Source organism: Elephas maximus, chromosome 1 (assembly GCF_024166365.1).
Source record: "Elephas maximus indicus isolate mEleMax1 chromosome 1, mEleMax1 primary haplotype, whole genome shotgun sequence".
NCBI classification, from domain to species: Eukaryota; Metazoa; Chordata; class Mammalia; order Proboscidea; family Elephantidae; genus Elephas; species Elephas maximus.
The window spans coordinates 93,516,553-93,528,147 of record NC_064819.1 but is presented as its reverse complement, the minus strand read 5'-3'; the positions used below and the strand labels follow the sequence as shown (position 1 = coordinate 93,528,147).

The following is an 11,595-nucleotide window of genomic DNA, read 5'->3' as shown; positions in this document are numbered from 1 at the left end:
CCCCCCACCCGAGGAGAGGTGGGGCAGGTCACTGACCCTTACCCCATTCTCAGGACCATGAGTCACCCTGGCCAGACAAGGATGGGGCATGCAGCCAGTTGGGCCTGGGGCCCTCAGACTCCATAATTCTCCTCCCCAAGCCCTCATTATGGGGGCCCCCAACAGTCAAAACCCACCCACAATGGGGCAAGTCTCTTCCCAGCTCTGCCTCTGGCTTCCTCCCTGGCCCACCTGGCTTCCCCTGATCCTAGTGTTCATGCACTGCTGGGAGGTGGGTGGGAAGGGAGGCCGTTGCCCCGGGTGATGGGAGCCCATGAGCTTGGCTGGCTGCCTCACCCTTTGAGGGTGCCTCCCTGACAACCTCAGATCCACCCCAGGAGTCTGTCTCAGCTCTGGCTGCACCCTGGTCAGGGGGCTGGGGACCAGGGCAACTCAAGGCCTGAGAACTGAGGCGCTGCTCAGCCTCACCGTTCACCCTCCTCACATGATGAGCTTTTATGTATGTGCTGCACCCTTAATCAGAGCAGGAAAGGGGGAGGGGGAGACTGTGCTGGTTGGCCAGCCCAGCAGGCCATCATTCCCATAGGGCAATAGGGCAGGACAAAAGCAGGCCTCTCTCCTCAGGTGGATTTCCCTGAGGTCACACTTCGGGGACCTCTCCCCAGACCCTCATGCCCCCCAGAAGTTACCAGGGCCAAGGTGAAAGCTGCTCTTGACTAAGAGCCTCCCCCTGCCCTCCACAGCTCCCCTGAAGGAAGAGCAGCCCCCACCTCGCCTCAAGGAGCTGACAGTGACTGACAAGACTTCAGACTCCCTGCGCCTCTCATGGACAGTGGCCCAGGGCTCCTTCGACTCCTTCGTGGTCCAGTACAGGGACACAGATGGGCAGCCCCAGCTGGTGCCTGTGGCTGGAGACCAGCACGAGGTTACCGTGGATGGCCTGGAGCCGGGCAGGAAATACAAGTTCCTGCTCTATGGGCTCCTCGGAGGAAAGCGCCTGGGCCCTGTCTCTGTCCTGGGAGTGACAGGTGAGCAGGTGGCTGTCCTTCTCGGACTTGACAAAACATTGCCTGGCAGCCTTGGCATGGCCGGCCTGAAGGGGTTTCCTTGTGCCTTTGGGCTGAAGAGGAAGGGTGGGCAGAGTGGGCAGGTGGCTGTGCAGGGCAGGGAGGAAGGAAGACGGCTTCCTGAGGTGTCAGTGCTGACTTTCATCCAGGGCCAGTCAAATGCAGGAGCCAGGCCAGGTGGGAAGGAAAGGCCCAGCAGTGGTTCCTGGGCCTGCTCCCTGCCCCACTGCTGCCGGCTGCTCCCATTAATTGACTGGGGCAGCTGTTATCTGCCAGCAGAGCGGCCTTGACAGAGAGCAGCAAACGCCTCTCCCATGGACAAGTCTGGAGCATTTTCTCCAGTGGAAAATTACGGGACACACCCACACAAAAACCTGTTGCCATGGAGTCAGCTACCCTGTAAGACAGAGGGAGATAATGGCAACCTATGAGGTGGTTGCGTTTATGGAGCAGGTTCCTCTGCTGGGCCACATGGGCTTGACCTGGCGGGCACGATTTGCCCCCATGGTGCTTCCCAGCCAGTCCCCCATCCTCTCACCCTTGGCTCTTCTAGAATATGCCGCTGCATGTGGTCTGAGCTTAGGGGTGGCCAAGCCATTCCTAGCTTGAGCGATGAGCATGGGCTTCCCACATGGCGGCATAGCTTGTGCAAACATCCAGAGGTGGGTCTGATAGGACACAGGAGTGCAGAACGGAACAGCAAGTGGCTAATTCAGACACAGCAAAGGAATGCCACAAAGGAGTAACGGGCCACCACAGCCTCCTGAGCAGAGGACGAGCCATAGTGTTGGGGCTCAGAGAAGCCCTAGAGGTGGTAGGCATCAGTGCTGAAGCAAGGGTCGGGGGTTCAAGAGAAGGAAGGTACTAGAAGAGCCTTGGTCCCTCTCTTCTCTCTACCTGGCTGCCATGGCCAGGATTTGTAAAGTCCCGCCTCAGCCTGGGCCAGTCCTGGAGCCCACTTTGCGGGGAAGAGATGAAGAGGGAAGGGCCCCATGCACCCCACTCACCTGCTTCCCTGGGCTTCACCTATTCAGCCCCAGAAGAGGATACACCAGCCACCTGGCACCCTGCCACAGAGGCCCCTGAACCCCCTGAAGAGCCTCGCCTGGGGGCACTGGCAGTGACTGACGTGACCCCAGACTCTCTGCACCTCTCGTGGACAGTGGCCCAGGGCCCCTTTGACTCCTTCGTGGTCCAGTATCAGGACGCAGATGGGCAGCCCCAGGCTTTGCTGGTGGGCAACAACCAGCACAAGGTCCTGGTCTCGGGCCTGGAGCCCAGCACCACCTACAAGTTCTTCCTCTACGGCCTCCGTGAAGGGGCGCGCCTGGGGCCCATCTCAGCCGAGGCCACCACAGGTACTGCCAGGCCAGGGCCAGCTGCTTTGCCTCGCCCACCTCTAGTTTGGACCTGGGAAGGGTGAAGGGGTGCCTAGAAGTGGTGATGTAGGGAAAGAGCATGAGGAGGGCACTGTGGAGGGTGGAAGGGGTGGACTGTGTCTGAGCAGCTCTTGGCACTACACAAACATGTTGCTGTTATGGCTTCTTCCTGTGGGTGTGAGCCCCTCCTTAGCTCCATTTTGCGGATGAAGAAGTAGGTGGGGTGGCAGAAGGGACCTGCCCAGGTCACCAAGCCAGTGTGTTTCTGTCTCCAAACCCTTCTCTCCCTTCCACTCCATACAGGGCCAGCTCCTGCCGGGCAGACCCCAGGGGAGCCAGGGCCCCACCTGTCACAGCTGTCGGTGACTGACGTGACCACCAGTTCCCTGCGGCTCAACTGGGAGGCCCCACCTGAAGCCTTCGACTCCTTCCTGCTCCGCTTTGGGGTCCCATCACTGAGCACTCTGGAGCCGCACTCACGTCCTCTGCTGCAGCGGGAGCAGACGGTGCCAGGGGCGCTGCGCTCGGCTGTGCTCAGGGACCTGCGACCCGGGACCCTGTACAGTCTCACATTGTATGGGCTGCGTGGGCCCCACAAGGCTGACAGCATCCAGGGCACCGCCCGCACCCTCAACCCAGGCAAGGCCCCACGCCAGGCACACACGCTGGGCCCCAAGTGGGGGTCTTTGTACTCCGTATGGCAGGACCTGTAGCGCCTGGCTGGCACAAATGGTTACGCACTCGACTCTAGCTGAAAGGTTGGTGATTTGAACCCACCCAGAGACGCCTCAGAAGATGAGCCTGGCTATCTGCTTCCGAAAGATTACAGCCTTGAAAACCCTGTGGAGCAGTTCTACTCTGCACACATTGGGTCACCATGAGTTGGAATCTTTTTGATAGCGAGTAACAACGACATGGTGGGACCTAGTGCCTCAGCCAGGAGGAAATTGGTAGTTGGTGAAAGGCTTGGAGGGATCTGTTGCAACTTCCATATCTAGGGTCTAGAGGAAAGGGGTGGTGGTGGGCATGTCCAGGGCACATCCAGGGAGAAAAAGGAGGGAGTGAATCCTGGCCCTCCCTGCACTGCACCCTCATCATCATTCCTTGCCCCCCACCAGTTCTGGAGAGCCCCCGTGACCTCCAATTCAGTGACATCGGGGAGACCTCAGCCATGGTCAACTGGATGCCCCCACTATCCAGGGCGGACAGCTTCAAAGTCTCCTACCAGCTGGCAGATGGAGGTGACACCCTTTTGCCCATGTCTGCCTTTGCTTTCGTTTCTCCTGGCCCCCTGCCCTGTGCCTACCCTCGAACTCCTCTCGGGTTCCTTGGGTAGTCTCCCAACCCACAGCATTCTTTCAGGGGAGCCACAGAGCATGCAGGTGGACGGCCGGGCCCGGACCCAGAAACTCCAGGGGCTGATCCCAGGTGCCCGCTATGAGGTTACAGTGGTTTCAGTTCGAGGCTTTGAAGAGAGCGAGCCTCTCACAGGCTTCCTCACCACAGGTGAGGGGGACAGGGATATGGGACAGGAGGTGGGGGACGAGAAGAGAACCTAGGTAGGGATTGAGAGTGAATGGGATGGGGGAAGGGAGGCATTGGAGGCTCTGATTTTGGGCCTGGGATGGTGCGGGGGGATGGAGGGGAGCAACAGGGAACAGCTCTAAGCCCCTCTCCTCCCAGTTCCTGATGGCCCCACCCAGCTTCGTGCACTGAACTTGACCGAGGGATCTGCCCTGCTGCACTGGAAGCCCCCCCAGGCCCCAGTGGACAAATACAATGTCCAGGTCACAGCCTCAGGGGGTGAGTGGGGACTGAGGCCTCTGGAGGGGCTCATCCAGGGTGGAGGGAGAGTGGGCTGGACCTGGCAGGGCCTGGAGAGCAGCAGCTGACGCCTGCCCCCTCCCAGCCCCATCTCAACAGGGCTCCGCCCCGGGTAGCGCCGTGGACTACCCCCTGTACGATCTTGTGCTCCACACCAACTACACCGCCACTGTGCGTGGCCTTCGGGGCCCCAACCTCACCTCCCCGGCCAGCATCACCTTTACCACAGGTACAACCTCTGGGGAGTGCGGGGCAGGAGAAAGGGGTGAGAGAGCTGGAATGGGCATCCCTCATCATCTCTTCCCACCTTCCCCTCCCAGGGCTGGAGGCCCCCCAGGGCTTGGAGGCCAAAGAGGTGACGCCCCGCACAGCCCTGCTCACTTGGACTGAACCCCCAGTCCCGCCCACAGGCTACCTGCTCAGCTTTGACACCCCTGGTGGACAGACCCAGGTGATCCACCCCTGCCGTACTCCCCTGCCCCTTGCCTCTGGTCCAGGAGGTGCTGCCTCTGCCTCTCCTGTGGGCTCTTCCATCCCCTGACTTGCCCTTGTCTGTCCCACAGGAGATACTGCTTCCTGGAGGCATCACCTCTCACCAGCTCCAAGGCCTCTTTCCCTCCACCCCCTATAGTGCCCAGCTCCGGGCCGTGTGGGGCCAGAGCTTCTCACCACCTGTGTCCACCACCTTCATCACCGGTACTGGGGCCTGGGGACTGAGGTGGGGCTTGCGGGGTGGCCGGGGTGGAGGGCTTGGAAAGGGGACTGACCCTTCCTTCTCCTCTCCCAGGTGGACTGCAGATCCCCTTCCCCCGGGACTGTGGGGAGGAGATGCAGAACGGTGCCGGCACCTCGAGGACCACCACCATCTTCCTCAACGGCAACCGTGAGCGGCCCCTGAACGTGTTTTGTGACATGGAGACAGATGGGGGTGGCTGGCTGGTGAGTGGCAGCAGGAAGTCTGGGGGCCCACACAGGGCAGAGGCTGCTGCTCCAGGAGTCAGAGGCTGAGGGTGCCTCCACGTGCCTCCCAGGTGTTCCAGCGCCGCATGGACGGACATACAGACTTCTGGAGGGACTGGGAGGACTACGCCCACGGCTTTGGGAACACCTCCCGGGAGTTCTGGCTGGGTCAGTGCCTCACAGGGATTGGAGGACCAGGGAGAGAGTGGGGATCCCATGGGCACTCAGACCCTGATGAGGGTTTGCCCCCCTCTGCCCCCAGGCAACGATGCTTTGCACAGCCTGACCCAGGCTGGTGACTACTCCATGCGTGTGGACCTGCGGGCTGGGGACGAGGCTGTGTTCGCTCAGTACGACTCCTTCCAAGTAGACTCAGCTGCTGAATACTACCGCCTCCACCTGGAGGGCTACCATGGCACCGCAGGTAAGAGGTGGCTGTGGCGTGGGGGTAGGAGGGGCCCCAGAGGGAAGGCCCTCATTGCTCCTTACCATCCCTGCCCAGGGGACTCCATGAGCTACCACAGTGGCAGTGTCTTTTCCACCCGTGACCGAGACCCCAACAACTTGCTCATCTCCTGTGCTGTCTCCTACCGCGGGGCCTGGTGGTACAGAAACTGCCACTACGCCAACCTCAACGGGCTCTATGGGAGCACGGTGGACCACCAGGTGAAGGGCCAGGGAGGCAACTTGAGCTGGGGAGGTTGGGGATCGGCCTGCCTGGGTTTGAACCCAGCAGTGTGACAGGATCCCTGAGTTTCCGAGAGTTACTGAGCCGTTGGGTACATCAGGGATGTCATCTATGAAAGCGGGTAATAATGCCAATTTCACAGTAGGGAGATGATTTATTGGATGCTGCGGGCCAGTTCAGGATTAAACCTCAGTCCTCTGAGTTGAGGGTGAAGGAGGCAGGGAGAGAGATGGTTGAGTGATTAATGAGAACCTCCCCCCAAAATGGGACATCTGGCTTTGACTCTCTCTCCACCACCCCCTTCTCAGGGAGTGAGCTGGTACCACTGGAAGGGCTTCGACTTCTCCGTGCCCTTCACGGAAATGAAGCTGAGACCGAGAAGCTACCGGCCCCCGACCTGGGGAGGCTGAGCCGCTGCCCACCTCTCTCGGCCCCAGCACGACTGCCGAGCACTGAGGGGTCGCACCGAGAGAAGTGAGGGGCCGCCTTCACCATCCAGCCACCGGAGGATGCCTTCTCCGCCCGCGATCTCACAGCACTATGTTTACAGGGGGGAGGGGAGGGATTTGTACGGGAGCAATAAAAAGAGAAACTGAGGCGCGCGGCCGGTAGTCATTGGCTCTCTCCCAGGCCAGGTGCACCGGCGCCCCGGGGCTGCAGCCGCACCTGGAAAGGCTGCGTCTGGAGGGAGACGGCACAGTGGGGCCGGGGCTGCAGCGAGGGCAGGGCGCCGGCGGCCGGCAGCAGCGTGAAAGCCCGGAGCAGCTGCATCAGCACCACAAAGATCTCGAGGCGCGCCAGCGGCTCCCCTAGGCACACGCGCGCGCCGCAACCGAAGGGCAGCGCGCTGGGGTGCGCGCCAGGCTCCAGGAAGCGCTCTGCAGGCGGGCGACAGACTAGGGTCAGGGCCGCCCAGACCCGCCTCCGCCCGCGCAGCCGGCCCGGCCCGCCGACGCCACCTACCGGGCCAGAACTCGTGCGGCCGCTCCCAGACCGTCTCGTCGAGATGGGAGCCTAGGAGGTTGGGGATGACGACCATGCCCTCGGGAATGTCGTAGCCCAGGATGCTGGCGGAAGGGCAGAGTTAGAGACAGGCCAGGACCTCCCTTGGGCCTTCCGCACAGATCCCTACCCCCTCGGAAGCCACCTGCTGGGCCTCGTGGTGCGGTGGGGCAAGGCCAGGGGCACAGAGGACCGCAGGCGAAGCACCTCCTCGATGGTAGCGTTGAGCAAGGGCAGCCGCGCACGATCCTTATACTTGATCCAGGAGTTCGAGGTACTAGGGCCCAGCTCACGATCCAGCTCCTCCTGCAGTCGCTGCTGAATCTGGAAAACGGGACAAACCTGGTGTCGGGTGTCTGAACCCTGCCCCCATCCCTGCCCAGGCTGCCCAGCCCCTGGCCATGCCCCAGCACCCCCAGCTCAGCCCACGTTCTGGTTAGAAGGTGCCCCTCTGGACTGACACAGCCGGTGGAGGTCGTACTGCTCTGAGCAGAAGCAATCGGTCGTCTGCCCTGGCCTGGCTGCCGGGAGTCTTTGGGTCTGCCCCTCAGTGCACCTCAGGGTGGTGAAGCAAGAACGTCACTGCCCAGGAGAGGGTGGTTGCTGTGGTGTCCGTGCCACCGATGAACAGGTCCACTGTAGACATGTGCACGTGGCTTTCACGGAGCTCCCCTGTGCTGCCCTCTTCCATGCTGTGCTTCCTCAGCCCTTGCAGCATGTAGTCCATCATGTCCCTGCACTGGCCGGCCACCAGGCTGTCCTGGGGGACGAGCGGAAGTGGGGCTGGCTGTTGGGTTGGGGTGGGAGGGGCTGAGGGTGGCAGCAGGTCCAGGGCTGGGGGGACTCCAGAGAACCTGCCTAGCCCTGGGCAGTGGCATCCCTGCAGAGGGCCTGGCAAGGAGCCCACGGTGCAGTTCCCACCTTGTGCCGCCTCAGCTGCTCCTTCACCATGTGGTCTCTCTTCTCCAAGGCCCGCTTCATCCTCCACAGACCTGGGGTGGGGAAGAACTGGGGCAGGAACCAAGAGTGTGTAGTTGTTGGGAAGGAAGCCTGCTTCCTCACCCTGACCTGTCATCCCATGCCAGGATCTGGGATGTCTGGGCTTTACCTCCTTACCCTGAGAAAGGGAACAATGTCCAAAATTTGGATGGACCAGTGGTCCCAGGTACTTAACAAGTCCTGGACGCAGTCATGAAAGGCACGCACTAGAGAGTCCTCCTGCTGGAAAAAGAGGGAGCCCTTTCAGTTCAGGCCCAGGAAGGGGTCAGGGAGGAGCTAGGGATGGGCTGGAGGTATGTGAGGGCAACAGAGTCCAGACCTTGTCTCCAAAGATGAGGTAGCAGATGATGGTACAGGTGAGCAAGGATAGTTCCTTATAGATGGCCACGGGGGCACCAGCCTGGGCTCTCATGCGCTGTGGAGAAGAAAGTGAGCTAAGTAGGCCAGGGGGCAGCTGGGAGAGGTGAGGCTGACCTGGGGTAGCTGTGGGAGGCCAGACTCACCTCACAGAACTCCTGGGTCAGCTCCTGCACAAGAGGCTCCATGGAGCTTCGGATACCCAGCAGCAGAGCTGAGCGGGTGAGCTTCTTGTGGGCCTTCCAGAGCAGGGAGTAGTCCCCTACTGACACATCCTGGTAGTCCAGAGACACCAGCTTATCTGTGGAGGAGGGGGAAGAGGATAGGTACTGACCCAGGAACCCAGGGGCCTGGCACTTCCCTCTGGGCCGCACACTCCAGCCCTCTGCCTCCTCCAGCCCCATTTCTTCCCTCAAGAAATGCCCCTGCCCCTTACAGGATGGTGTCTGGGGTCTGCCAGCAAAGTCCACCCACTTCTTGACCATGGCCTCCTCAATGGCCCTCTTGGAGTTCAGCACCACCACCTCTGGGAAAGAGCCAGAGCAGGGTTTCAGAAGGGAGAGGACCCCACCAGCCGGCTCCCATGGAAGGGAGGAGGCGCTCACCTTGCAGCCCCAGGCGGAGCCTGTAGACAGGCCCGAGTTTCTGAGTCAGGCCAAGCAGGTAGAAGGGAAGGTTGGGCTGCAGCAGGTGCAGGAAGCCCGGGACGAGTGGTGGGAGGCGGAGGGTCCTAAGCATCCACCAGCCCCATAGCAGGCGGGCAGCAGCCAGCAGGGGCAGCAGCAGCAGCAGCCCCAGGAGCAGCATGGCCGAGACCCACGCAGAGGCCCCAGTACAGCCACTTACAGCTCTTGAGCTCCTGCTAGCCAACTTGGGCTGTTTTGGGACCTCTGATCCCTCCCCTCAGGCTCCTTCTCGCCTTCCTGCCCACAGAGTGGTGCATTCCTGAAATGACCCAGTTCTTGGCCTTGGGGAGTCCCATTTCAAAGACCTCACCATCCATCAGAAGAAAGAAAGGGAAAGGCAGCCATGGCCTTGCTCCTGCAGCAGGAATCTGCCATCTGGCTCCACATCAACCATGCAGGCCAATGTGTCCACCCCGCTGCTGTCAGCCTGCACCCTCTCCCCCTACCACTCCACCTTGGACCAGCTTGTGGCTACAAAGTCTATCTCAGAGAGACTATGCCATTTCTTATAAGCCTTTCAAGATTGCCCAAAGAACAAAATGAAGAGAGTGGCTTGTGTGGTTTGGTTTTTTTTTAAAACCAGGGTGACTGTGTGGCCTGGTTTGCCTGGGGCCTCCCAGTGTACACCTGTAGCCTTGGTGTAATTATTAATAGTGCCCCTTTCTCACTCTTAGCTATGTCCAGGAGAAGATGAAGAATTACATGGTCTCCCATTTTGGAGCACTTACCATGACCAAACATTGGACTTTACCTTTATTAATCCACACTGTGGGGTCAGTACTACCACAAGCAGCTTGCCCACGAGCACACAGCTAGAAAGTGGCTGAGCCAGGATTCAGCCTTAGCAGTCTGGCTGCAGAATCTGTACCCTTAACCATTAGAAGCATCTCTTTGGTTGCAAGGAAAAGAGACCAGCTTGAGCTGGCCTGAGCCAAAAGCAAGAACTGTTCTATGGATACAGGTTGTCTCACAGAATTCAAGAGCAGGAAAACAGGAAGGGGACCTCATTGGCATTGGAAGGCCAGGGATAAAACCAAAAAACCCACAGCCGTCGAGTCGATTCCGACTCATAGCGATCCTACAGGACAGGAGAACTGCTCCATAGAGTTTCCAAGGAGTGCCTGGCGGATTCAAACTGCTGACCTCTTGGTTAGCAGCCATAGGACTTAACCACTACGCAACCAGGGTTCCCGTCAGGTTTACTGGGGGACTGAAAATCCTCTAGGGATGGTGCATTTTACTCGCTCTCTTCTTCCTCTCTCCCCTTTGTTTTCCCCTCCCCTCCCCTCCCCTCCCCTCCCCTCCCCTCCTCTCCTCTCCCTTCCCTTTTGTGTTCACATTGCTGCTTCTTCTGCCCCCACCCCCAGTGCAGGACTGCCTTCAGGGCCCCCGCTCACAGGGTGTGGGCCCAGCCTCAGGAAGAGGGTGAACTCCAGACGAGTGTCTATCAGGGGCCACTTTGAGGGTGAGGAGGCAGTTGAGGGGTTTAGACGAGGGGCTTGGGGAAAGGTCATGCCAAATAGGGGTGGCAGGTCTCAGTGAAAGTTTGGAGGTGAACTGATGCCCAGGCCTCGGGTGACAGCCTGTTCACACTGTCCCCAACTCCCTAACCCTGGCTCTGTGGACTGACCCAGCTGAGCATCAGACCCCAACATCCGGGGGCAGGAGGTCCTTCTCCCATTGAAGCTTTACCCAGAGCACAGGTGGTGCTGGTGGGGAGCCAGAGTTGAGATCCAGGCTATGCTACCTGCTAGCCTGACTGGTTAACTGCTGGAGGCCCTGGGGAAGAGGCTCAGGCTTAGCCTGCTTCCAGGCTGGGGATGAGGGGGAGGAAAATGGGGTGGGCTTTCTGGGGTTAGGGAGTGACAGCTTCCTCCTTCCTCATAGTTGACCACTTAGACCCAGGCCACATCTTGCCACAATGGCAGCCGAATCCTCGGCTCTGGTAAACAGGTTTCCACCACCATGGTGACTGGCTTTTGGGAGAGAGATCTGATGGGCAGCCACTGGGCCATGTAAGCAACAGCCCCAGGAAGCTTCTGAGGAAGGTCAGAACTTCTCAGTTACATGGAATAGGAGGCACTCAGTTAGAAAGCTGAAGTGCTTGTGGACACATCCCTTTATAATTGGCTCCACTTACCTCACCAACCCATCTCTTCCGCCTCACCTCCAAATCCAAATTCTGGACATCATGAGCTACATGCAGTGCCCCAAATGTGCTCTGTCCTGGCCTCTGGCCTTTGTCTCTTCTTCTTTTGCCTTAACTTTTCTACCCCCATTCTCTTTGCCTCACTCCTTCTCAGCCTTCAGAACCCAACTGATGTGTCACTTCCTCCAGGAAGCCTTCCCTGCCCCTCTTCTGACATTCTTTCTCCTGATTGGGTTAGAAGCCCCTACTGTGTGCCCCTCAGGGCTATGGGGCTCCCCTACATCACACCTTTCACAGAAGACAGGGACTGCCCATCTGCTGGTCTATCTCCCCCAATGGTGAAGTGAGTTCATAGCTGTATCCCTGGTGCCCAGCACAGGGCATGGGACGGAGCCAGGAATTTCTGTCAAATGACTGAAAGGCAGGTTGCTGAACTATCTTGGTTTTCATCAAAATTGACCTCATATACATTCCTTTATACAGA

At 59.6% G+C, this 11,595-nt stretch overlaps 2 protein-coding genes across 12 annotated transcripts in view; one reads left to right on the top strand and one right to left on the bottom strand.

Moving 5' to 3' along the window:
• Nucleotides 1-6,544, top strand: part of TNXB (tenascin XB) — a 70,742-nt gene extending 64,198 nt beyond the window's left edge. For 8 of the 11 annotated variants that reach the window (XM_049889310.1, XM_049889328.1, XM_049889291.1 and 5 more), the window contains 14 exons: nucleotides 744-1,028; nucleotides 2,102-2,425; nucleotides 2,750-3,085; nucleotides 3,565-3,687; nucleotides 3,809-3,952; nucleotides 4,130-4,249; nucleotides 4,356-4,499; nucleotides 4,591-4,721; nucleotides 4,834-4,966; nucleotides 5,058-5,209; nucleotides 5,302-5,398; nucleotides 5,493-5,654; nucleotides 5,733-5,896; nucleotides 6,227-6,544. In XM_049889310.1, the coding sequence (XP_049745267.1) occupies nucleotides 744-1,028; nucleotides 2,102-2,425; nucleotides 2,750-3,085; nucleotides 3,565-3,687; nucleotides 3,809-3,952; nucleotides 4,130-4,249; nucleotides 4,356-4,499; nucleotides 4,591-4,721; nucleotides 4,834-4,966; nucleotides 5,058-5,209; nucleotides 5,302-5,398; nucleotides 5,493-5,654; nucleotides 5,733-5,896; nucleotides 6,227-6,328 (2,417 nt within the window). In that variant the 3' untranslated portion in view covers nucleotides 6,329-6,544. The remainder of the gene's footprint in view (nucleotides 1-743; nucleotides 1,029-2,101; nucleotides 2,426-2,749; nucleotides 3,086-3,564; nucleotides 3,688-3,808; nucleotides 3,953-4,129; nucleotides 4,250-4,355; nucleotides 4,500-4,590; nucleotides 4,722-4,833; nucleotides 4,967-5,057; nucleotides 5,210-5,301; nucleotides 5,399-5,492; nucleotides 5,655-5,732; nucleotides 5,897-6,226) is intronic. The other 3 variants (XM_049889281.1, XM_049889345.1, XM_049889335.1) reach the window with 1 other exon arrangement.
• Nucleotides 6,507-9,131, bottom strand: LOC126078691 (steroid 21-hydroxylase). Its single transcript, XM_049889356.1, has 10 exons — nucleotides 8,882-9,131; nucleotides 8,713-8,802; nucleotides 8,423-8,577; nucleotides 8,239-8,334; nucleotides 8,037-8,141; nucleotides 7,842-7,928; nucleotides 7,477-7,680; nucleotides 7,066-7,244; nucleotides 6,882-6,985; nucleotides 6,507-6,796 (listed from the first exon to the last, which is right to left on the bottom strand). Exons 1-10 carry the CDS (start codon nucleotides 9,081-9,083, stop codon nucleotides 6,531-6,533), a joined length of 1,488 nt encoding a protein of 495 aa, XP_049745313.1. The 5' UTR covers nucleotides 9,084-9,131; the 3' UTR covers nucleotides 6,507-6,530.
• Nucleotides 9,132-11,595: the final 2,464 nt, after the last annotated feature.

What these genes read in the sequence shown, in the direction of transcription:
- LOC126078691 (XM_049889356.1), bottom strand. Translation starts at nt 9,083, where the DNA reads ATGCTGCTCCTGGGGCTGCTGCTGCTGCTGCCCCTGCTGGCTGCTGCC. An exon ending in CAGACCCCAGACACCATCCT is followed by an intron (nt 8,578 to 8,712) that starts GTAAGGGGCAGG and finishes CCTCCTCCACAG; the next exon opens with ATAAGCTGGTGTCTCTGGAC. An exon ending in CGCACCACGAGGCCCAGCAG is followed by an intron (nt 6,986 to 7,065) that starts GTGGCTTCCGAG and finishes CCCTTCCGCCAG; the next exon opens with CATCCTGGGCTACGACATTC.